Below are 22,926 nucleotides of genomic sequence, written 5' to 3'. Positions count from 1 at the left end.
GTTGATGCTTGATTCTCCCCTCCACTGCCCTTGAATTTGGCTCCTGTCTCTCTCCCATTTCTGACACTCAAATTTGCCCCTTCAGTGCAAGTCGGAGTTCAGCTGTTTTCTGGCCAGAAGGGTGGTGAATTTGCACTCGGAGCGCCAGAAGGAGGGGGAAAGACCTGTGTCTAATACTCCCTGTTGCAATGTACACACCAAAGGAGCACAGTGGGAATATGCCCGTGTTCCGATTCATGCACGTATCGTCTGTCCACACACTTTTTGCACATGCAGATTTGTGTGCCCACACAGTGGCGCTGGCAGGAACAGCCCATGTGACATTTGAAGGGGCCTAGAACCAGTTGCATGGTGAAAATCATCCCACGTGAAGTGATTCCCCAGAAACCCGCCGTTTCAGCTGCAGGGAAATGTACTGTCTGCATATCCTCAAATCATCTCGGCTGTATCACAGTGATGCAAAGGCATTGGGTCTCTGTCTGGCTTCCCCAACCCCACCCTTGAAGGGGCTTACTTCTAATTTGCGTGGACTTTGCCATTCAGCTTTGGGACAACATTTCGGGGCAGGTGCCATTGTCAGTCTGGATGGGACATGGCCGGAAAGGGAGAGACCCCCGGAAGAACCGCAGGGGCCCCCGAGTTCCAAGGAGGGTCCTCGACCCCAGAGGACCAGCGGCTGTTGGGTTGGCAGTTAGCTGGTGATGCAGCCCCCTTTGTGAGGTCACCCGTCGCTACGGGGTCCTGGGGCCGGAATCCTCGCTGGCTCCCTTGAATGCATGTGAGAGTGAAAGAGAGCGGGTGTCTGGGAGAGTGGCTGTGGCGGCGAAAGAGATTTAGAGAGTGATTGGGCGCGGTTGTGAGAGTGAAAGAGAGAGCGATTGAGAGAGAGAGAGATAGTAAATAGCAGAGCAGTCTTCTGATTTGTTTGGGATTTGTTTGGGATAGGGAGGGGGAGGGGGTTGGGGCAGGGGTTGTTGTTGTTTGGGATAGGGAGGGGGAGGCGGTTGGGGCTGGGGTTGTTGTTTGTTGTTGTTTGTTGTTGTTTCTGCTTCTTCTTCTTGTTGTTTCTTGTGTTGTCAGTTGGTCTTCGCTTTGTTTGGAGAAGATCCAGGATCCTGGTCAGCATGTAAGTATTGCTTTTTTTTTTTCATTTCTTTTTATTTCTAATCCATCTAATATTATTATTTATTCACACAGTCAGACAGGTGTTATTGACTGGTTTGTTTTATCCAGGCATCGAGTCCTTCCCAAGGACCTGGGATGCCAGAATTTTATTGTCAATTGTTATAGATATCGTTGCAGAATATAGGCTGTTCCCAGTAAAGCTGCTTTTTGTAATTGGCTGATGGTGATTTCTGTGGCCCCGATGGTGTTGAGGTGCTCTTCAAGATCTTTTGGAACTGCACCCAGGGCGCCAACGACCACTGGGATGATTTGGGTCTTCTTCTGCCACAGCCTTTCAATTTCAATTTGTAGATCTTTGTATTTTGTGATTTTTTCTATTTCTTTTTCTTGGATTCTGCTATCCCCTGGTATTGCTATGTCGATTATTTTAACTTGTTTTTCTTTCTTCTCGACTACAGTTATATCTGGTGTATTGTGTGGCAGATGTCTGTTTGTTTGCAGTCGGAAGTCCCATAAGATTTTTGCATCTTCATTTTCTTCAACTTTTTCCATTTTATGGTCCCACCAATTTTTGGCTACAGGTAGCTTGTATTTTTGGCAGACGTTCCAGTGTATCATCCCTGCTACCTTGTCATGCCTTTGTTTGTAGTCAGTCTGTGCGATCTTTTTACAGCAGCTGATTAGGTGGTCCACTGTTTCATCTGCTTCTTTACAAAGGCGGCACTTGCTGTTTGTGGTTGACTTTTCAACTTTTGCTCTTATTGCATTTGTTCTTAGTGCCTGTTCTTGTGCAGCCAGTATTAAACCCTCTGTTTCTTTCTTCAGGTTGCCATTCTTAAGCCATTGCCAGGTCTTGGGGATGTCTGATTTTCCACTTATATTGTGCAAATATTGACCATGCAGTGGCTTATTTTTCCATTTTTCTGCTCGGTTCTTGACTTGTTCTTTCTTGTAGGCCTGCTTTGTTTCATTGGCGTTTTATAGTTTCTCGTTACTGACCATTTGAAGTGCATCTTCTTCACTGTCCTTGATGTATTCTTCAAGGCCTCTTTTCTCCTCCTCTACTGTTTGATGGACTTGCAGCATTCCTCTTCCACCTGAGCTGCGAGGGAGGTATAGCCTATCGACATCACTGCGGGGGTGCAGAGCATGATTGATGGTCATGATTTTCCTGGTCCTGCGATCTAGCGTCTCTAGCTCTGCCTGGGTCCAGTCTATTATTCCTGCAGTGTATCTGATAACAGGTATAGCTCAGGTGTTTATGGCTTGTATGGTGTTCCCGCCATTGAGTTTGGACTTGAGGATTTTTCTGACTCTCCTGATGTATTCACTTCCCATTTTTCTTTTAACTTCAGTGTGTGCAATGTTATCCGCCTGGAGAATGCCCAAGTATTTGTAAGGTTCTTTCTCTTCCAGGTTCTTGATCTTGCTTCCATTGGGCAGTTCTATTCCTTCTGTTTTTCTTATTTTCCCTCTGTTCATTATTAATGCAGCACACTTGTCTAGTCCAAACTCCATTGCTATATCGCTACTGAATATACGGACAGTGTTTAGCAGTGATTCAATTTCTGACTGGGACTTTCCATACAACTTCAGATCGTCCATGTACAGCAGATGGTTGATTTGACTGGATGTTTTAGATGTTTGGTATCCGAGGCCTGTTTTGTTTAGTATTTGTGAAAGTGGGGTCATGGCGATTACAAACAACAGAGGGGATATTGAGTCCCCTTGGAAAATGCCTCTTCTAATGCTAACCTGTCCATGTGTCTTGCCATTCATTGTTAACTGTGTACTCCACATGCTCATTGCTTTTTTAAATAAATATCTGAATGTTTTTGCTGACACCAGTTGTTTCTAAACATTTTCGTATCCATGTGTGAGGCAATGAATCAAAGGCTTTCTTGTAGTCAATCCATGCAACACTTAGATTTGTTTTTCTTCTCTTGCAATTTTCTAAAATCATTTTATCAATCAGCAGCTGGTCTTTTGTGCCTCTGGTGTTCGGGCAATTTCCTTTCTGTTCAACTGGAAGCTGATTGCTAGTTAATAAGTGTTGCATCACTTCATCTGCTATTATTCCAGTTAATAATTTGAACATGGTTGGCAGGCAGGTGATTGGTCTAGAATTACTTGGAACTGCACCTTTTGCTGGGTCTTTCATGATGAGATGAGTTTTCCCAGTTGTTAGCCATTGTTCAATATCACCGCCCTGCAAAATGTGATTGAACTGTTTTGATAGTTGTTTATGAAGGCTTCTTAGGTGTTTAAGCCAAAAGCCATGCAGTTCATCGTCGCCTGGCGCAGTCCAATTTTTAATTTCTTTGCTCTTTCACTTATTAATTCTGGTGTTATTATTAGATCTTGCATTTGTTGGTTACATTTTTCGACCTCTTTCATCCAGCCTGCTTTTTTATTATAATCTATTGGATTGTCCCATAATTTCCCCCAGAATTGCACTGTTTCTTCTTGATTAGGTGTTTCTAGGTTTCTTGCAGTTTCTCCTTCTATGCTTTAGTAGTAACGTGTCTGATTCGACTGGAACTGGAGAGTCTGCCTGTGTTGTGTAATTCTGGCTCGTATCTGCTAATCTTCTTTGACACTGCTGTTATTTGCTGCTTGATTATTTCCAGGATCCCCACACCCTGGGTCCCCTCTCTGTCCCCCCAAAGGCCTCCTTCTCACTGTCTCCCCACTCTCTCCTAGGTTGCGCAGGATCCGGGCCTTTCTGGCAAAAAGGTCCAGCCGAGCGGCCCCCCTGGAAGCCCCAGGGCAGCCGAGAGCCGCCCAGCCCACTGCCAGCCGATGGTGGTGGATTTGTGGCCGCAGGAACCGGGTTGCCCCCGCTCCTGCTCCTGCTCCGCTCCCTCCGTTGGTGGCCCCGCCTCGCTCTCCTCCCCCGCTGTTGCCACCCCGCTCTCCCTCACCGCCTCCGCTGTCGCCACCTCCTCTGTCGCCACCACGCTCCTCGCCTTCCCTGTCGCCGCCCCGCTCGCCCTCACCGCCTCCGCTGTTGCCACCTCCTCTGTCGCCACCACGCTCCTCGCCTTCCCTGTCGCCGCCCCGCTCGCCCTCACCGCCTCCGCTGTTGCCACCTCCTCTGTCGCCACCCCGCTCCTCGCCTTCCCTGTCGCCGTCTCCGCTGCCGCCACCTCCTCTGTCGCCACCCTGCTCGCCTCCTCCGCTGTCGCCCGCCTGGGAGAGGAGCACGGCAGGACCATCGGAACTCCCTACACAAGCCGATGGAGGTGAGGAGCTGCCCCAGTCCACGGGGGCTGGTGGAGAGAGGGAGGTGGGGCAAGCAGGTGTGGGGAGGGGGGCGGCTGGATTGACAGCCCGCTCACTGTCCGGCCTTCTCTCCCTCCCCCCCCTTCTGCAGATCTAACCCCCTGCCAGCAGGTGGAGGCCTGGTTGAGGCGGAGGAGTGAGACCCAACTCCCAGAGGAAGGCGCAGGGAAGGTAGGGAACCCCCCTCATCCAGGACGACTTCTTATTTCTTGAGTTCTTTGTTTATCTGCTTTCTATACCGCCCTTCCAAAAATGGCCCCTGTCCCCAAAGAGCTCACAGTCTAAAAAGAAACGTCCGAGAGACACCAGCAACAGCCACTTATGCGCCAATTATTTATCATTACAACCACCACTACCACAAATATATTTATATACGGCTTCTCAACAAGTTATCAAAGCGGTTTACACAGAACACAACAAAGTCTTGATCCCCGGCTCACAGTCTAAAAAGAAACATCCGACAGACACCAGCAACAGCCTCGGGACGAGGGATGCTCTGCTGGGGTCGGATAGGGCCAGTCGCTCTCCCCCTGCTCAAGAAAGAGACTCATCAGGTTAAAAGGTGCCTCTTTGCCCAGTGAGCAGGGGTCAGCGGGACTTCCCTTGGGCAGCCCGGAGCCTTGTCCAGGGTCCTGAAAAGGGGCAGGATGAAGGCAGCAGCAGCCTCTCTGAGAAGGGGGCCTGCTTAAGCGGGGGGGGGGGATCCTGCCCTACTGAATCCTGCCCCACATGCTTGCCCCTTCCAGGACCGGAGGGCAGCCCAGCTTGGCTTCCTCAGGGCCATCCGCCAGGCCTGCCTGGAGGCGCGCCAGAGGGGGGAGGATCGGCTCCCGTTCAGCAAGGAGTGGGCAGCCCAGGACGTGCTGGTGAGTGAGGGGCTGGCTGGCAGCCGGGGGGGCGTGTGGGGCAGGGGGGCCGGCTGGGGGGCGGAGGCAGCCCTTGGGACGGGGCAGGAGGAGGGCAGCCCTGGGGTCAGTCTCCATCCTGCTCTCTGTTCCCTCCAGGAGGAGCTGGACTCCATCGACCCCCTGCCAGATCACCTCTTCTCTCTGTCCATGGAGGTCCTCACCTTCTTGAGGTACGTTGGGGGGCGGGAAGGCCAGTGGTGGGACCCCCCCCCGCTGGAGAATGTCAGGGAGGGAGCAGCCCCTTGGCCCTGGGCACCCTCCGGCCTGGGGGGAAGGGCTGGTGGGGCCCCCCGAGAGGAGGAGGAGCTCCCCCCAGGGCCTTGGAGGGAGTGCCACTTAGGAGCCGGCTCCCTCCCTCTGCCTGGAGGCCTGGGGAGTCCTCGGATCAGGGCCCTGGCTGGGGGAGGGGGGAGACCTTTCCCCTCCGGTGGTGCCAGGTTCTGGATGGCATCCTCTCCCCCCCCCCCCCGCCCAACTGGCTTTCTCACCTTCTTCCCCCTTTTCTCTTGGCAGCCGGATGAGGCCTTGCTTCTCCTGGGACAGAGAGGAGAGGGTGATCAGGGGGTCCCTCTCCAGCATGGGCCGCGTCCTGGGCGAAGCTCCACAGGGAGACCTGCAGGTAAAGAGGGACGGGGCTCCTTCGCTCCCCCCCTGCCCCCCCCGGCAAAGGCCGGTGCTCCCTCGGTGGGGGGCCTGCTTGGTGGCTGAAGCCCCCCTGAGCGGAAGGACAGAGGCGGGGCCGGGAGACCCCTCTGGCCACCAGCAGCCACACTCTGGCCCCCTTCCTTCCTCCCTCCCTTGCAGAGCCCGTTCCTGCCCCCCGAAAAGGCCCTCCAGGCCCTCCTGAGGGAGCTCCTGGCCCAGAAGCCCTCCCTGGCCCATCTAATCCGCATGACAGAGGTAAGTGGGGGGGGCCTCTTCCAGCCCAGAGCGGTGGACTCCATACTTGAGTTTCTCCTCACAACAACCCTGTGAAGTAGGCGAGGCTGAGAGAGAAGTGACTGGCCCAGAGTCACCCAGCGAGTCTCATGAGGCTGAATGGGGGTTTGAACTCGGGTCTCCCCGGCCCTCCTCCAGCACTCTAACCACTACACCACGCTGGCTCATTGGAGAGAAGCCCCCCTCTCCATTCTCCTCCGTCTGGGGGCCCGGCTGTTGTCCTCCTGGTGTGAGGATTTCACCCAGGGCGATGGCATTTGGAGGGACCCCAAAAGGACCCATAATAGTGCCCCAAAGGTGATGCTTTGACAGTAGGCAGGGACTCTGGGAAATGATCCACTCTCTGGATGGTGGAAGAAGGCAAGACCTCCAAACACCAGGGAGTAAAAAGACACAATATAAAGAAACTCCTTGAATAAGCCATCTCATTTAACCTGATAAAGGATGTTTTTCATTGTGGCGTGTACTGACTTTTAAAATATACCCTGCTCATCCGGATGAGTTCAATGAGGTGGCTTCTCAGATTGCTTTCCTTCTCTCGTCTCTTTATTCCGTGGGGTTGGGAGCTCTTGCCTTCTTCCACCATCCCTCGACTTGATCCTTTCCCAGAGTCCACGCCTCCTTTCAAAGCATCACCTTTTCAGGGGTGGAGGGCTCTCTGGGGGACTTTGGGCATACTTGGTGGGACCCACCCAGTTCCTTTTGTCCTACAGGCCATCGATCTGGTCACCTATTCGGTGGACCAAAGAGAAGTGGCGGTGGCGGAGAAGGCAGGCCTTTTTCTGCTGAATGTGGCCATTGGGCCACCCTTCCATTTTGAGGTCAGTCTCCCCCACGCTGGCCTGGCCTGGCTCCGGCATCCCCCAGCGCCCTCTTCCAGGTTCCGGGGTCCCCAGTCGAGCTCTGACGGGCCTTCTTTCCTCCCTCTCTCTGCAGGCGGAGGTCATCAAGCCTCTTCTGCCCCTGGCCATCCGCCGGGTGGGGCGGACAACGGCCCGTGCCAAGGGAGACGGGGGGGACACTTCGAGTGAAGGTAAAATCCACCCCCAAGGAATGGGGCAGGCAGAGCTCCCTCCCTGCTCTGGGCCTGGGCGGCTCCCCCTCTGGCCCCGCCGGGGGTCTCCGAGGAGCCCACCTGCTCCTCCGTCTCTCTTCCCTCCCAGTGCCCTCCCCAGAGCAAGTGCCTTGGCTTCCCCATCCTGCCCCAGGGCGAACATGGCGCTCCCTGAGGAAGGCCTTCTGGCCCCACCGCAGCTGGGGAAGCCGTTCCTCTTGCTCCCTTTGGGGATTCCAGCCCGGAAGCTGCCTCCATTTCCCGGGGACGGGCAGGGCCCTCTGCCCCTTTCCCAAACCCAGCCGGGCTCTCGTTAATTCTCTTGTCTTCTCTCCCGAACAGACGAGGACGACTGATGCCCCCTTGTGGCCCAGCTCAGGTGGGTGAAGCCATTTCTTCTGCTCCCTTTTGGGAATTGCGACTCCATTTCTCGGGGGCGGGCAGGGCCCTCTGCCCCTTTCCAAAACCAAGCCGTGCGGGGACTCTTCTTCTGCTAACTGGGCAAAGAGGCACCTCTTTGCCCAGATGGTGATTCTCTTGTATTTAGCCGGGGGAGAGTAACTGGCCCTCTCCACCCCCAGCACAGCATCCCTCCAGTGACTGTGGCTGATGTCTCTCGTGTGTTTCTTTCTAGACTGTGAGCCCTTTGGGGACAGGGAGCCATCTGATTTATTTCCTATTTCTCTGTGTGATTAGGGTGGAGGCGCAGCGGAGGCAAAGCTCCTGAAGGGAGGAGGACCCCAGTGGATGGCCGAAGTCGGCGCCAGCACCAAAGAGGCTCTCGAAGGCACAACCGGCGGAGGCCCTGCCTGCCTGCCCAGCCCAGGGCACCAGGGGACCGCAGGGGGTGGGGTCGAGCCCATTCCAAGCCAGCTAACCCAGCGAGACGTTGGGCCTGGTGTCGTGATGAGGCCCAAGAATGGGGCTGGGCTTCCTACTGCAAGCTCTTGCTTTCCAGACAGCCCTGCGGGTGGAACCTGCGCGGTGCGATGGGCAAACAAGACTCTGTCCTGGATGGCCAGTTTGGACTTGGGACGCGCAAGCTGACCGCCTTGGAAGCCACCCGCCTTGACGGCATCACTTTCATTTCGCAGTCCACTCAGCCTGTGGATTCCAGGAATCCTTTTGTTTGCAAAGAACTCCTCGTTTCTGCCGGTCAGAAAAGGGAAGAGCAGTTTCTCGGCTCTGACAGAAACACAGCGACTCCTTTCCGTCTCAATTCACTCCCTGTCTCAACACTTTCAGGGGGCTCTTTCTGGAGGCGCTAAAACCTGGATCCTGCCGCAGTTCTTCAGCTTGACTCCAACTGGTTTGGATGAGACTAATTTCCACACTTGATATATAAACTGCATAAATGTGCGACGCTGGATAATCAATCTTGCATTAAACGTTCTCTTGCTCAGATCCTACAATTTCGACCTAATTCGAGCGATTAACTGTTTTATGTCAAAAAGCCAACGAGACGACCTTATGAAATCCGACTTTTACTTTCGTTTGAACAGTGGTTAATTCCTGCAACCTTGATTCACATGCCTATATGTATGCATTTGTTTATTTTGGCCCAAGGCCAGCATAAATACAAGAAGAAGAAGCAACAACAACAATAATAAAATACATAAAACATTAATACCTTCAAATACCATATACACGACTAATTTCATTCAAATGACACCGGTTAATCTGAAATGCACAGCCCGGCATCTCGTCCCTCGATCACTCTAAACCGAATCTTGCTTGCTATGAAGAATGCCTGATCACCTAAATAGCCTGGAAATTTTCCCTAAGAGGGTTTTTTTTTACAACCCAGAGAACTGGGAGAATCCAGAGAATCAACCTTTGTTTTCTAAAGGTGCCTCAAAGTCACGAGAAAGAACAGCTAAGCCTGCAGTGCCTGAGAAACGAATCCAAACTCTGCCTCCCAAGAAGGATCGAGATCCAACTGCCGACCTCAACCTTCCTCAAACGACTCTGGCTCTAGCCAAATGGGCGCGATCACCGACCCAAATAGTCTCTCCGCTAGGAAATTCCTTAACCTCTGTGTGCAGCATTGCAAACTCCTGGCTTGACAGCCTGCCAGCTCCAAGGGGGAGTAAAAGCAGGGATTGTGAGCAGGGGGAGAAATTAACACTGCCAGAGCAGACGGCCACTCCCTCCCCCCCCCCGGAGGACCCTCCTCCCTCCCCCCCCAGAGGACCCCCCAACAGTGAGCCTAAACTGCGGATATCTGCCAGGAGTGCGTTCCATAGACCAGGAGCAGCTACAGAAAAGACCCCGTTCCGAGTCTCCACCGGACGTACCGGTGGTAACTGGAGATGGACCTCTCCAGATATTAAGACTGTAGATTGTTTGAACTGTTGTTGTTTGTTTCACTGTTGTGCTGGTCAAGGACAGAAACAAAGACTATGATATGATAATATATAGACATAGTGTGTAATTTTATGGGGACCGAATTGGAAATAAAACTTGGTTTTGTTTGAGCCCACTCCTCTGTTGTGTTTAAAATATATTTTACATGGCTATGTTTATCCTCATGAAAACCTTGTGAGGTAGGCTAGGCTGAGAGAGAAATGACTGGCCCAGAATCACCCAATTAGTGTCATGGCTGAATGGATATTCGAACCCGAGTCTCCCTGGCCCGACACTCTGGTCATCAGACCATTGGTCCACTGAGCCCAATCTGGTCTCAAAGGTCTCTGTTAGGAGGTTTTCCTCAGCTCTGCAGAGATCCTTTTGGACGGGACATGCCGAATACGGAAACCTAGAAAGCTGCTTCCTACCGAGTCAGACCAGTGGCCCGTCTAGCTCAGGACTGTCTGCACAGACTGGCAGCTCCAAGGTTTCAGGCAGGAGTCTCTCCCAGCCCTCTCTTGTCAACATGATCTGGAAATGCCAGGGAGGGAGCTTGGAACTTTCTGCATGCAAGCAGGCAGGGGCTCTTCCCCGTAAGGCCAAGATCTCTCAGGGCTGACACACCTAGTCTCCCATTCAAATGCAAACCAGGACAGACCCTGCTTAGCAAAAGGGGCCATTCCTGCTTGCTGCCCCCAGGCCAGCTCTCCTTCCACGCCACTGAACCCGGTGCGTCTGGGTCTCCCCCACCCACATATGAAGCTGCTTTCTCGAGAGTCAGCCCATGGATCCCCCAGCCCTGTTCGGCCCACCCTGGAGTGGGAGAGTAGAGCTTTCCCAGCAGCAGCAGCAGCCGCCTGCATTTCGTGGACCCTTGTTCCTGAGTGTGCTGCGTTTCCCAGCCAGGTGACTTCAGAGATCCACTCCCAGGAAGGTGTCCTTGGGGACCAGCCCTGGAAGCTTCAGCATGCAGAGAGGGGGCTGGTCTGCCTCCCCCCTTCCTCCCTCTCCTCCCCCCAAGCTCCATGGACTCCTCCCCATAAAAGATCACTGCCCCAGGAGGAGACTCCGCCTCCTGCCCTGCCCCCCAACTCTCTAGGTCCAGCCTCCTCCTTGGGGATCCTGGGCAGGGCGACTGGAGGGGTCACTTGGTTGGGCACGGAGGTTGCAAAACCCAGCGTGGAGGATGCTGACCAGGACATCAGGAGCCCGGAGCACAGAGGCCCTTTCCTTGGGGGGGAAATACAGCCCAGCACATCCGCAATGATCTCTGGGATTATTGTGGCACCATCTTCGGAAGACGTGCCCAAGGAAAGTTCTGGCGGGCGCAGTTTGAAACCAGGTGGGTTCTCTCTCCAAGCCACCAAGGGATATGTGCCCTTGACAGCCGGCCCCACCCATTCAAACACATCCTTGTCTTGGGGGGATCCCGCTCCCAGTGGGAATAAAAGGTCGGTCTATGTATTAGTGATTTGAACTATTTATACCCCACCCTTCCAGCGCACTTGGGGCGCTTTACGTTAATTTTTAAAAGGGTATACAATATACAACAATGTGAAAAGCTCATCAAGTTTCTAGAAGACCAGGCGGAAACCATAATGAAGGGCAATTTTTAAAGTGGTTGTCAAAAGAGCGAAAGACGTAGAAGCCAACCAGATATACGCCGCCGAGAAGATATTAAAAAACTTCTCTAATAAGATGCCGTGTCCTTTACTAACAGCCCTACCCCCTACTCTCCCCACACCCACCCCAAACCAGTCACCCCCACCCCAGATCCACCTCTCAGGAGTAGAGCTAGGGGAGAGAGGGAGATAATGAAGAAAACAGGGAGGGGTGGAGCTGGGGGGGCACCTCAGGAGCTGGGGGGCTGCTTTGAGCCCATCTGCTCAATTCTGGCTGCACCCCTGCCTCTGAGGCTGGAGGTGGCCTTTAGCCACCAGATCTGTAGCCATGAGTAGACCTGTCTTTCCTGAGCTCTCCCAAGCCGCTCTTAAAGTCATCCAAGCTAGTGGCTTTGAGATGATCTTTAATGGAAAGCAATATGTATATCGAACAAGACATCAATAAAAAGAATGGTGCAAATTGGCACATACATGTTTGTTGTCGGAATAATTGCAGCCGGGGCGTGGGGGTGGATTCTGCCAAGCAGTGATTCTTTCCTCATCTTTATGCAGGGATCTGTTCTGCGTCGGGCAGTTGTTGCTGTGCTTGTTGTTTGGTTGCTTAGCATCAATGGAATATCAGTCCATCATTGTCACGTGGCCTCTGTGCCTCGGAGCGCCTTTCATCGGCTTCCGATGAGACGCCAACCGCAACCTGACCAGAGAGAGCTTGGCCACAGTAACTCACACTCTCTTAGATTACTGCAATGTGCTGTACGTGGGGCTGCCCTTGAGAACGGTCCGGAAGCTGCAGCTGGTACAAAATAGGGCTGCAAGAGGATTAACCGGGACTGGAAGTTTCGATCATAGGATGCCAGGGTTCCATGCACTGGCTCCCAGTCTGTTTCCGGGCCCAATTCCAAGTGCTGGTTTTCACCTCTGAAGCCCTCAATGGCTTGGGAGAGCACCTTGCCCCATATGTCCACACCCCTACCTTAAGATCTTCTCCGGAGGCCCTCCTCCAGGTGCCCCTGCCAAACGAGGTGAGGCGGGTGGCTACTGGGGCAGGGCCTTTTAGGTGGTGGCTCCCCATTTATGAGGTTCATAGGAACACAGGAAACTGCCATATACTAGCTCAGTATTGTCTTCACAGACTGGCAGCGGCTTCTCCAAGGTTGCAGGCAGGAATCTCTCTCAGCCCGATCTTGGAGATGCTGCCAGGGAGGGAACTTGGGATCTAGATGCTCTTCCCAGAGCGGCTCCATCCCCTAAGTGGGGGAAGATCTTACAGTGCTCACACTTCTAGTCTCCCATTCAAATGCAAACCCTGCTTAGCTATGGGGACAAGTCATGCTTGCTACCACAAGACTAGCTCTCCTCTCCTTGAAGTTTGCCTGACTTCATTCCTTGGTTCTTTTAGACACCACCTAAAGACCTTTTTGTTCACCCAGGCCCTTTTAAATGTTGATTTCTCAATTTGATTTTAGCTGATCCAAGAAATGTTTAAATAAATAAATAATAAACAAACTGAATTTAGGTACAAGGCAGCTTCCTAGGTTCCTTAGAAGCAAAAAGGTGAATGTGTTTTTGCCTTATTTTAAAATGAGTAGTATGAAGAGAGACTCTCACCGGACACACAAGATAGGTGGCTCTTTGTCTTGCAATAGCCTGGGGGTTCCCAAGGATGCTGGGAGTTGTAGTCCAACCTCGATGTTGTTGGACTACAGCTCCCATCATCCTCAGCCTTTGCTCCCATCCTCTTCCTTCCTTAGCTTTTCCTGCAGATATGGTAACCACCTGGGTTTTCAGGTGGGGTTGGACAGACAGACAAGGCAGACAGCCATAGACTCCCAGACCCACAGAGCTGGAAGGGGTTCTCGGAGGTCCTCTAGTCCACCCCCCACTCGGTGCAGGCAAGCGCTAGTGCCTTTTCTCTCTATCTCTAACGCAGCGCGTTTGGGAGAGCAAAGACCGTCCTCCGAGGAGCCAAGGACGTCACCAGGGGAGGAGGGAGGGTTTGGCTAGAGAAAAGTCCTGCCCTGCCTGGCTACTCATCACCGTGCACCGTGGTCGGAGTCCCTTCTTGGCCGAGGCCCCTGGAGAAGCTGCTGCCTGCCTGGGTTGGGCAAGGGCAACTGCTTGCCGGCTCCCTTCTTTCTACTCCCCGAGCCGCGCCTGCGCAGACGGGCTTGTTCGGGGGAGGAGGCGGAGAGGAGGAAGCCGGCCCCGCTCTCGGCTCTCCCGCAGCCAGCCCGGCTGTTCCCCGCCCCTGCCCGGCCGCTCCTCGGACTTGGGTGAAGCCCCGCAGAAGAAGCAAAGCAGTGGGACGGGTAAGCTCGAGCTCCCTTTCCAGTTTGCAGGGGGCGAGGCGACGCGCGGCGGCTCTCCGGGAGGGTGCCTCCGAACTACAGCTCCCGTCACCCCCCGCGGTCCTGAAGTGCGGCGGGGGCTGACGGGAGTTGCAGTCCCGCCGCCGCGGGAGGCGCTGCCCCGGGCTGAGCCCTGCTGGGAGGGGTCTGCTGCCCGGAGCTGGGCTGCCCTGCCCCGCCGCACGCCCAGGAAAGGCCCCGGGTGGGGTGGGGGGTCTGCAGCAGGGCTCCCCGACCCAGCCGCTGCGGGACTACAACTCCCATCAGCCACAGACAATGGTACCAGGGGGTGATGGGAGTTGTCGTTGGGCCCCCCTCTGGAGCCCTCCAGGTTGGGCAGCCCTGGTCTGCAGGCTGGCTTGGAAGAGACCTCCCCCCGCCCCCCCCCCACACACACCCCAAGTTATAGGATCTAAGGTCTGGGTGTGATTATTAGTAGCTCTCTATTAATTAATAAAGGCCCTTTAATTAGCAGAGAGAGCTCCTTCAGGCAGGCAGCAGCAGCAGCTTCTGAAAGTGCAACCACAAGGTTTGGCAGCGCAGACACACAATGCCCGTCTTGCCTCAGTGGCTGCCAGCGGGGTTGAGCAATGTCTCCACAGTGCTGGGCACAGCTGGCAGCTTCCCCGCCTGGCATCTTCTCGCTGGTTTCCCAGCCCTCCGTCCTCTCTGGCCAGGCAGTGCAGGAACAGCCCTCGCGGCCTCCTCCCCTCCTTCCCAGCGGCTACCTGGCCTTGGGGCCAGGCTGGGTCCACCCCAATAGCCCTCCCCACTTATCCAAACTGACTCCCCCCCAAAAAAAACCCCCCACCAATCCTCAGTAGTGTGGAGAGGCTTGTCGGCGTCGGGTGGGGACGATCCACACACTTCTAGTTTCTTTCTAACCAGAAATTTTACTTCTAAGGGGAAATTGGGTCAATGCAAAACCTTTCTTTTAAAGCGGGGGGGGGGAACCCCACAAACTCCCAGCAGTTACTTATGGAGCACTTCAGGGGAAAGATCAAACAGTTGACTTAGAACCGATTACAATTGAACGCCTGAGAAAGCAACAACAGCCACCAGTATTTATAAACCGCTTTTCCACAAACGTTTCCCAAGCGAAATAACAACAACAAACAAGCAGGGCGTTTTGTTTTGTCTTGAAACGGGCCTGGTGTAGAAGAGCTCAATGCCACGGCCCAGCTCCCTCCCTCCAGGGGTTTAAAAAACTTCTTCAGACACTCCTTTTTGAGGAGCCTTTTTGAGATCATTATTATTTGGGGTTCTTTAGCTTTTTGTCATTTTCAGTTAATTTAATAGTTAATAGTTATAATAATAGTTAATTTCATTACTTTTATTGTATCTGTGTATCTTATTGTTGTGAGCTGCCCCGAGCAGTAATGCACTGGAGGGGAGGGGTATAAATATTTTAAATAAATAAATACCTCAATTTCAGGGTCTGGGGACTTCTAAAAAAATTTTTTTTAACAACATAAAACACATCTCAAGCCTTCTTGGGTTACATGTCTACCCCATTACAGTGTTGTTATAGACAGGGCTGCAGAAATCCACTAGTCTACTAGTCTGTGACAGGTGGAAAAGGGCCTGGTGAGTAATGCACCAACATCGCTTGAGGAGTACCATGTTTTGCCAGGCTGATAAACGGAGCCAACCTTTCTTCCCCCCTGGTTCCAGAAGGGCCTGAAAGCTGACTTAAGGAACTGAAGTCAAACCCAAAGTACAGACATCAAAAATGGAGGAGTTTCCCAACAGGGCGCCCAGTAGACGAGATGGAATCCTGATTGCAAACCCCACCCCACCCCACGGCCCGCCTGCGAGATGGGTTGCTGCTGGCTGGAGACCCTGGAAGGGCACAAGAAGGGCTCTGCCTGCCCCCTGCCCCCGGGACTCAGTAACCCAGAGCAGGTCGGCTTCGTGGTTCTTCTACAATCACTTGGGTGCTGCCCATTGAGAGGGGAACGCCTTTCCCGTCTCAGGCTCTGACCGGTCTTCTCTCTTTGTTCCAGCAGGTGACGGAAGAGGGAAGGCCCCACCCAGGATCGTTCAGAGGGATCAGACAGAAGGAGGAGGGAACAACAGAGGAGGAAAACCAGAAGCCAAACAGAAGAACAAGAAGGGGCCTTCTCCCTCTGAGCCGTGTGACATCTCTAAAACCAGAATCTGAAAAACAACGGGGAAAGAAAGAGAAAGAAGACGCTGCCCTGTGAGTAGGAAGAACTTGAGTTGTATTTTGCTGCAGGATTCACAGTGGGAAATGAGCGCGAGGGAGAAGCCGCATAAATGCTTGGAGTGTGGAAAGAGCTTCAGCAAGAGTGCAGTTCTAACTATACATCAAAGAACCCACACTGGAGAGAGACCATATGAGTGCTTGGAGTGTGGAAGGAGTTTCAAGGTGAGTTCCCACCTCACTTCACATCAAAGGACCCACACTGGAGAGAAGCCACATCACTGCTTGGAGTGTGGAAAGAGCTTCAGTGCGAGAGGATCACTTACTATGCATCGAAGAACCCACACTGGAGAGAGACCATATGAGTGCTTGGAGTGTGGAAAGAGCTTCAAGGTCAGTTCCCACCTCACCTCACATCAAAGAATCCACACTGGAGAGAAACCTTACGAGTGCTTCGAGTGTGGAAAGAGCTTCAGTGCGAGAGGATCGTTTACTATGCATCAAAGGACCCACACTGGAGAGAAACCGTATGAATGCTTCGAGTGTGGAAAGAGCTTCAGTGCGAGAGGATCACTTACTATGCATCAAAGAATCCACAATGGAGCCAAACCATATAAATGTCTGGAGTGTGGAAAGAGCTTCAGTCAGAGAGGATCACTTACTATGCATCAAAGAACCCACACTGGAGATAAACCATATGAGTGCTTCGAGTGTGGAAAGACCTTCTCTGCAAGTGGACAACTTACCGTACATCAAACAGTGCACACTGGAGATAAACCATATGAGTGCTTTGAGTGTGGAAAGAGCTTCTCTGCAAGTGGACAACTTACTGTGCATCAAAGAACCCACAGTGGAACCAAACCATATAAATGTTTGGAGTGTGGAAAGAGCTTCAAGGTCAGTTCCCAACTAACTTCACATCAAAGAACCCACACTGGAGAGAAGCCATATCAGTGCTTGGAGTGCGGAAAGAGCTTCATTCAGAGTGGATCGCTTACTGTGCATCAAAGAACCCACACTGGAAATAAACCATTTCAGTGCTTGGAGTGTGGAAAGGGCTTCACTGACAGTGGACACCTTACCGTACATCAAAGAATCCACACTGGAGAGAAACCTTATCAGTGCTTGGAGTGTGGGAAGAGCTTCAGTGCAAGTGGATCACTTTCTATGCATCAAAGAACCCACAATGGAGCCAAACCCTATAAATGTTTGGAGTGTGGAAAGAGCTTCAGTACCAGCGGATCACTTTCTATGCATCAAAGAACCCACAATGGAGCCAAACCCTATAAATGTTTGGAGTGTGGAAAGAGCTTCAGTGCGAGCGGATCACTTACTGTGCATCAAAGAACCCACACTGGAGAGAAACCATATCAGTGCTTGCAGTGTGGAAAGAGCTTCAGTGAGCATTCTTCGCTCACTTCACATCAAAGAATCCACACTGGAGAGAAACCATATGAGTGCTTGGAGTGTGGAAAGAGCTTCTCCGTCAGTGGAAAACTTCGCAGACATCAAAGATTACACACTGGAGAGAAACCATATAAATGCTTGGAATGTGGAAAGAGCTTCTCTGTCAGTGGACTACTTACTTTGCATCAAAGAATCCACACTGGAGAGAAACCATATCAGTGCTTGGAGTGTGGAAAGAGCTTCTCTGTCAGTGGATCGCTTACCAGGCATCAAAGAACCCACACTGGAGAGAAGCCGTATCAGTGCTTGGAGTGTGGAAAGAGCTTCTGCCAAAGTTCACAACTGACCACCCATCAAAGAACCCACACTGGAGAGAAACCATATCCGTGCTTGGAGTGTGGAAAGAGTTTCAGCCACAGTTCACAACTGACTATGCATCAAAGAACCCACACTGGAGAGAAACCATATCAGTGCTGGGAATGTGGAAAGAGTTTCAGCCACAGTTCACAACTGACTGTGCATCAGAGAACCCACACTGGAGAGAAACCATACCAGTGCTTGGAGTGTGGAAAGAGCTTCTCCGTCAGTGGATCACTTACCAAGCATCAAAGAACCCACACTGTCGAAAAACCATATCAGTGCTTGGAATGTGGAAAGAGGTTTAGCAGGAGTGGAAATCTTACTGTACATCAGAGAACCCACACAGGAGAGAAAGCATATCAGTGCTTGCAGTGGGGAGGAGCCAAGATGGCGATGGGTAAGGAGTGTTTTCTGTGAGCTTCTCTTTCTTTTTTCTTTTTGTCAGTTTTTTTCATAGTTTTTGTTAGGCTTGGTTTAGTCTTTTAGTTTTATGAGATTACCCCCGGAGTAATTTTGTACAGTGATCTGTTTTTTAGCTGTTCTGTCTTGGTATTTTTAGCTTACTTTCCAGTAGGCTTATGCGATCATCCAGCATTGTGTGTGTGTGTGTGTGTGTGTGTGTGTGTGTATGCCGCCCACATCAACTTCACAATGCCTGGACCAATATGAACCAAATCTGGTACAGTTGCAGGGACACATAGGGATACCTCAACGGTGTAGTTCATGACGATGCCATCCACCCTGATCCAAGATGGCAGACGCGTGAATGTTTGAGGCGCAAGTGGGCTAACTTGTGGGCTCTCTAACTGATTTGAACCAAATTAGGTCCAGTTGTAGTGAGGGACACACAGGGACGCCTCAGTGGTGTCGTTTGTGATGATGTCTTCCACCCTGATTCCAGATGGCAGAACCATAAACTTGAGCTAATTTGTGAACCGCTTAACTGATTTGAACCAAATTTGCTACAGCTGTAGGGACACATTTCTTATTATTTCTCTATGTAAACCACTTTGGAAACTTTTGTTGAAAAGCGGAATATAAATATTTGTTGCTGCTGCTGCTGTTGCTGTTTTAATTGATTACTATGTTAGATTTAATAAATTAAATATTAATTAATTAAATATTTGTATACTACCCAAAACGCAAGTCTCTGAGCGGTTTACAAAACAATAAAAAAACAACAAATGAAAAGGTTAAAACATTAAAACAATTTAAAATTTAAAATGTTAAAACTATTCAAAATTATCAAACAGTTAAAACAGTATCTAATTAATAAGCTGTGCCCCTCAGATAATTTAAGGAAATTTGATCTTTCTTCAGCAGTGCAGACGAAGGAATCAACAGTGACCTCACATTGGCGTGATCTTTTGAGGTCGATTGATCTTGATCCCAAGGGGATAAGGGATACCTCAACTGTACAGCAACAAGCCTCTACCACAGTGGACAATTATCCTCAGGTTGGGGATCCTTCGCTGACGTCTAGTGAGGATCCAGTTGTTTCAACTAATCCATTTACCTTGGATACAGGTAACGACTGTCTGCCGTCTCTGGACAAGACCACATCATCCCGTACAGAGAGTAATGTCCCTAATTCCGATGTGGAACATCCCGAAAGCACCACAATTGACATTCAGCACATAGGGAGGTGACGCTTAAGATATTCTCCTACAACTTTAGAGGTTTGGGGGCACCAATAAAACCAAGGAGAGTTCTTAAAGCTGTACTCAGAGAAAATCCAGGGATTACAGCTTTGTAGGAAACTTGTGGCTGGGGAAATAATAAAAAGGACGTATTTTATCATCCCCAAGTGAGACCACAATTTAAGGCCCCAGGGTCACCCAGGCCCAGTGGGGTAGCAATTATACTGGCTCAGTCTTTTGATCTCCACCAGATTAAATAAAGTTGAGAGAGATCCAAAGGGACAATATATTTTTATTAAGGGTAAGCATAGTGAAAGCTGCCTTTCAGCCTTTAAAACCTTATTGAAGACATTTCTTTTCGGCCAGGCGTTTGCCCTTTAAATCCTTAAAAAAAAAAAAAAAATCTCAGATGCTGTTCTTGTTTTGTGCACTGCCCTGAGTCTGTGGATCGGGCAGCATAGTAAATCTTTTAATAAACAAATAAAGATCTAGTCTACACAATTGCACCACTTTATTGCCCTAATCAAAATCGATACAAGTTTTTACTTAATACACTTTCCAGATTGGAAAAATTTAGTGAAGGTAATGTAATTGTAGGGGGTGGTTTTAGCTGCGTTGTTGACCATATACAAGATAAAAGTTTAACAGGGATTTTAAAAAGATAAACAAAAGTTCAGTTCAGTGGGAAAGCTATTTAGACAGTTTTTGCTTACAGGTGTTAAATTTTATTCTGAATTGTATAGTCCAGACACGTGGGGTCCTGTAAAATCGATCAATATTTAAATAACATAGGAATTACTGCCTTACTTGATTGTCTTAGAGACTCTCCAATACACCATTTATGACAGAGGAAATAATTAAGGGGCTAAAAAACGTTAAATCCCCAGGTCCCGACAGTTTTACAGCCCTGATATATAAGAGGTTTGGGGATATTTTGATTCCCAGACTTACGGTCCTTTTTAATTCCATATTAGAAGGCCGCCCAATTCCTGACTCATGGAGATTTTTCAGATTAGTCATGATTCCAAAAGCTAATAAAGATAAAGAACCTTGCTTTCTCAAAATCTTAAGATATTTACAGCCTGTTTGGTGAGAAGGGTACATCCTTTTATAGCGCACTATATAGACCCTGATCAGACTGGTTTTGTTAAAGGGCGTCAGATTGCAGATCCAATTTGCCAGATATTGAACTGTTTAAACTACAGTTTAAAAAAGGAAGACGTCACTGGCTATCCTGTCTTTAGATAGATTTAAAGCCTTTGATCGGCTGCAATGGCCGTACTTAGTTAAATTATTAGATTATTTACAGATGGGTACAGGGTTCACTAATATTATTAAGCAACTTTATTACAGATCTTTTGCAACAGTTCGAGTTAATTCTTGGGATTCCAAGCCCTCTAATATGACGAGGTGCACAAAACAAGGACATCCACTCCCCCTATTACTATTCATAATGTCTATAGAACCTTTGGCCATCAGATGTGTCTCAGGTGGAGGCTGGGGCCAGGAGTGCTTGGTGTCAGCTCCAGCTGATTCGACAGCTGAGCCCATTCCTTGAAGAGGATGACCACAAAACAGTGGTGCATCCGCTGGTAACCTTCCGGCTTGACTACTGCAATGTGCTCTACATGGGGCTGCCTTTGTACGAAGTTCAGAAACTTCAGTTAGTTCAGAATGCGGCTGCCAGATTGGTCTCTGGGGCAACCCGGAGACACCATATGATGCCTGTTTTGAAACCGTTACACTGGCTGCCGATATGTTTCCGGGCAAAATACAAAGTGCTGGTTATTACCTTCAAAGCCCTGAATGGCTTGGGTCCGAGATATCTTAGAGAGCGCCTTCTTCTGCATGATCCCCACCACACGTTAAGGTCATCCGAGGAGGTCCGTCTCCACTTTGTCTAGTGGCGACTCAGAGGCGGGTCTTCTCTGTGGCTTCTCCTGGGCTGTGGAAGGCACTCCCGGCAGGAATCCGCAATTGGAGTTCATTACTGTCTTTCAGGAGAGTCCTTAAAACCTATCTGTTGGGCCTGGCCTTCCAGGGTTTTTAAACTATTGTAAACTGTTTTAAATGGTTGCCCTGGTTTTCCAGGGTTTTTAGCTGTTTGACTGTTTAATTGGTTTTATTCTGTTTTTATAGTTTTGATTTTAATTGTTAACTGGTTTTACTTGTTTTTATTCTGTTGTAAACTGCCCTGAGCCATTTTGGAAGGGCGGTATATAAATCAAATCAATTAATCAATCAATCAATCAATCAATAATTAATTAATATATGCGGACACTGCATTAATTTTGACGGACCCCATAAAGTCTATTTCAGCTATACAGGAAGAACTGGAAAAATGTGAACAAGTTGCAGGTCTGAAAACAAACTTAACTAAATCAGAATTTCCTTTCCCCCGGAATCTGTCTTAAATTTCAAAACAACTTAGTAAATTCTTTAGGGGTTCCCAAAATCTCAAAAGCTATTCAATATTTGGGTGTTTATATATCTAAAAACCTATCACAGCTTAAAAGAGTGAATTACTCTCCAATTATTGGCCTTATAAAAAGGAAAATCAAAAATTGGGAAAGTTCCAATCTGTCCTTGATGGGTCGGATAGCCGCTACAAAGAGGCATTTACTTCCAAGATTACTGTTTCTCAGGCAGGTTTTGCCAATTAAATTGTCTAAGTCTACACTGGGTAGATGGCAAAAGGTTTTAAATGTTTGTATTCATTCTGGGGCGAAATCGAGGTTCCGTAATAACGTTCTCTGGGCAGCTCACAACAACCTTAGCCCATAAAAACACAGAAAACACAGTGTATTGGTTAGAGTGGTTGACTAGAACTGGCGAGACCTGAGTTCAAGTCCCCGTTCAGCCATGAAATTCACTGGGTGACTCTGGGCCAGTCGTATCTCTCAGCCCAACCTACCTCACAGGGTTGTTGTGAGGATAAACATAACCATGTACACTGCTCTGTGTTCCTTGGAGGAAAAGTGGGATAGGAATGCTTGGTGGCCATAAGCCAGGCCTGTCGGGAAGCGATCCGGAGGGGGGTGTTGGAAATGGAGTTCCAGTGCATCGACCTTTTGCACCGACTATCATAATGACCACTAGGGGCACTGGGAGTAGTGATAGTGAGTGGGGGTCTCCTTACCTCTCTCTACTTTACCTCTGCTCTGTGACCTCTGATATGACTCCTCAGGCATTTCTTGTGAGAGTCAGAATCCCTTTCCTTTCCTCTTAGAGAGCAGATGGGAACATCTCCCTCTCTCTCTACCTATTCATTGTGTAGCCTATAGATTAGGGTTAGGTCTTTCCTATCCAAGGTGTACTTCACCAATAAATCTACTTAGTGTTTCGTTCCACAAGAATCTCCCTGCGTCTTCTCTAAACAGCTGCAACAACTAAACTCTGCATTCTGCTCTGCAACTGGAGTGGGTCGCTTCTTTAGCGCTCCGCTAATTAATCACAAAACCCATCCTGGGCAAATGACAACCTCCAACAGGGGGAACAACGCCTTCTGTTCTCCAAGGAACGGGCAGCCCAGGCTGTGCTGGTGAGTGAATTGCGGCAGGGACATCTGGGGCAAAGGGGCCGGCTGGGGGGTGGAGGCCAGGATGGGGGCGAGCGGAGGGGAGGCAGCCCTTGGGAGAGGACAAAAAAGCCAGAGGGCGGTGGGCGGATCTGGGGCAGGACGAGGGAAGGCCCCCCCCATTGGGGCCTGGGGTGTCTTCATC

The 22,926-nt window shown here is 50.3% G+C and overlaps 2 protein-coding genes across 16 annotated transcripts in view; both read left to right on the top strand.

Annotated features, from left to right (window-relative positions):
- Positions 1-980: 980 nt before the first annotated feature.
- LOC128337588 (serine/arginine repetitive matrix protein 1-like) lies at positions 981-9,793 on the top strand. Its single transcript, XM_053278777.1, has 11 exons — positions 981-1,126; positions 3,829-4,370; positions 4,502-4,581; positions 5,157-5,276; positions 5,415-5,488; positions 5,832-5,937; positions 6,123-6,218; positions 6,971-7,078; positions 7,194-7,290; positions 7,654-7,690; positions 8,008-9,793. Coding segments are annotated over exons 1-10 (1,239 nt in total). The 5' UTR covers positions 981-1,124; the 3' UTR covers positions 7,668-7,690; positions 8,008-9,793.
- A 1,082-nt stretch (positions 9,794-10,875) lies between these two features.
- Positions 10,876-22,926, top strand: part of LOC128337565 (zinc finger protein 345-like) — a 39,378-nt gene continuing 27,327 nt past the window's right edge. For 2 of the 15 annotated variants that reach the window (XM_053278699.1, XM_053278698.1), the window contains exons 1-3: positions 13,045-13,591; positions 15,637-17,961; positions 18,885-19,091. In XM_053278699.1, coding sequence (XP_053134674.1) covers positions 15,885-17,961; positions 18,885-19,091 — 2,284 coding nt within the window. In that variant the 5' untranslated portion in view covers positions 13,045-13,591; positions 15,637-15,884. Of the gene's footprint in view, positions 11,003-12,059; positions 12,079-13,044; positions 13,592-13,742; positions 13,910-14,051; positions 14,160-14,906; positions 15,536-15,636; positions 17,962-18,884; positions 22,746-22,926 lie in introns of those variants that run through there. The other 13 variants (XR_008312316.1, XM_053278704.1, XM_053278705.1 and 10 more) reach the window with 13 other exon arrangements.

This window comes from Hemicordylus capensis, chromosome 14 (assembly GCF_027244095.1).
Source record: "Hemicordylus capensis ecotype Gifberg chromosome 14, rHemCap1.1.pri, whole genome shotgun sequence".
Lineage (NCBI taxonomy): Eukaryota > Metazoa > Chordata > Lepidosauria > Squamata > Cordylidae > Hemicordylus > Hemicordylus capensis.
This window is presented reverse-complemented; position numbering and strand designations above follow the sequence as displayed.

What these genes read in the sequence shown, in the direction of transcription:
- LOC128337588 (XM_053278777.1), top strand. An exon ending in GAGGTCCTCACCTTCTTGAG is followed by an intron (nt 5,489 to 5,831) that starts GTACGTTGGGGG and finishes TTCTCTTGGCAG; the next exon opens with CCGGATGAGGCCTTGCTTCT. An exon ending in ATCTAATCCGCATGACAGAG is followed by an intron (nt 6,219 to 6,970) that starts GTAAGTGGGGGG and finishes TTTGTCCTACAG; the next exon opens with GCCATCGATCTGGTCACCTA.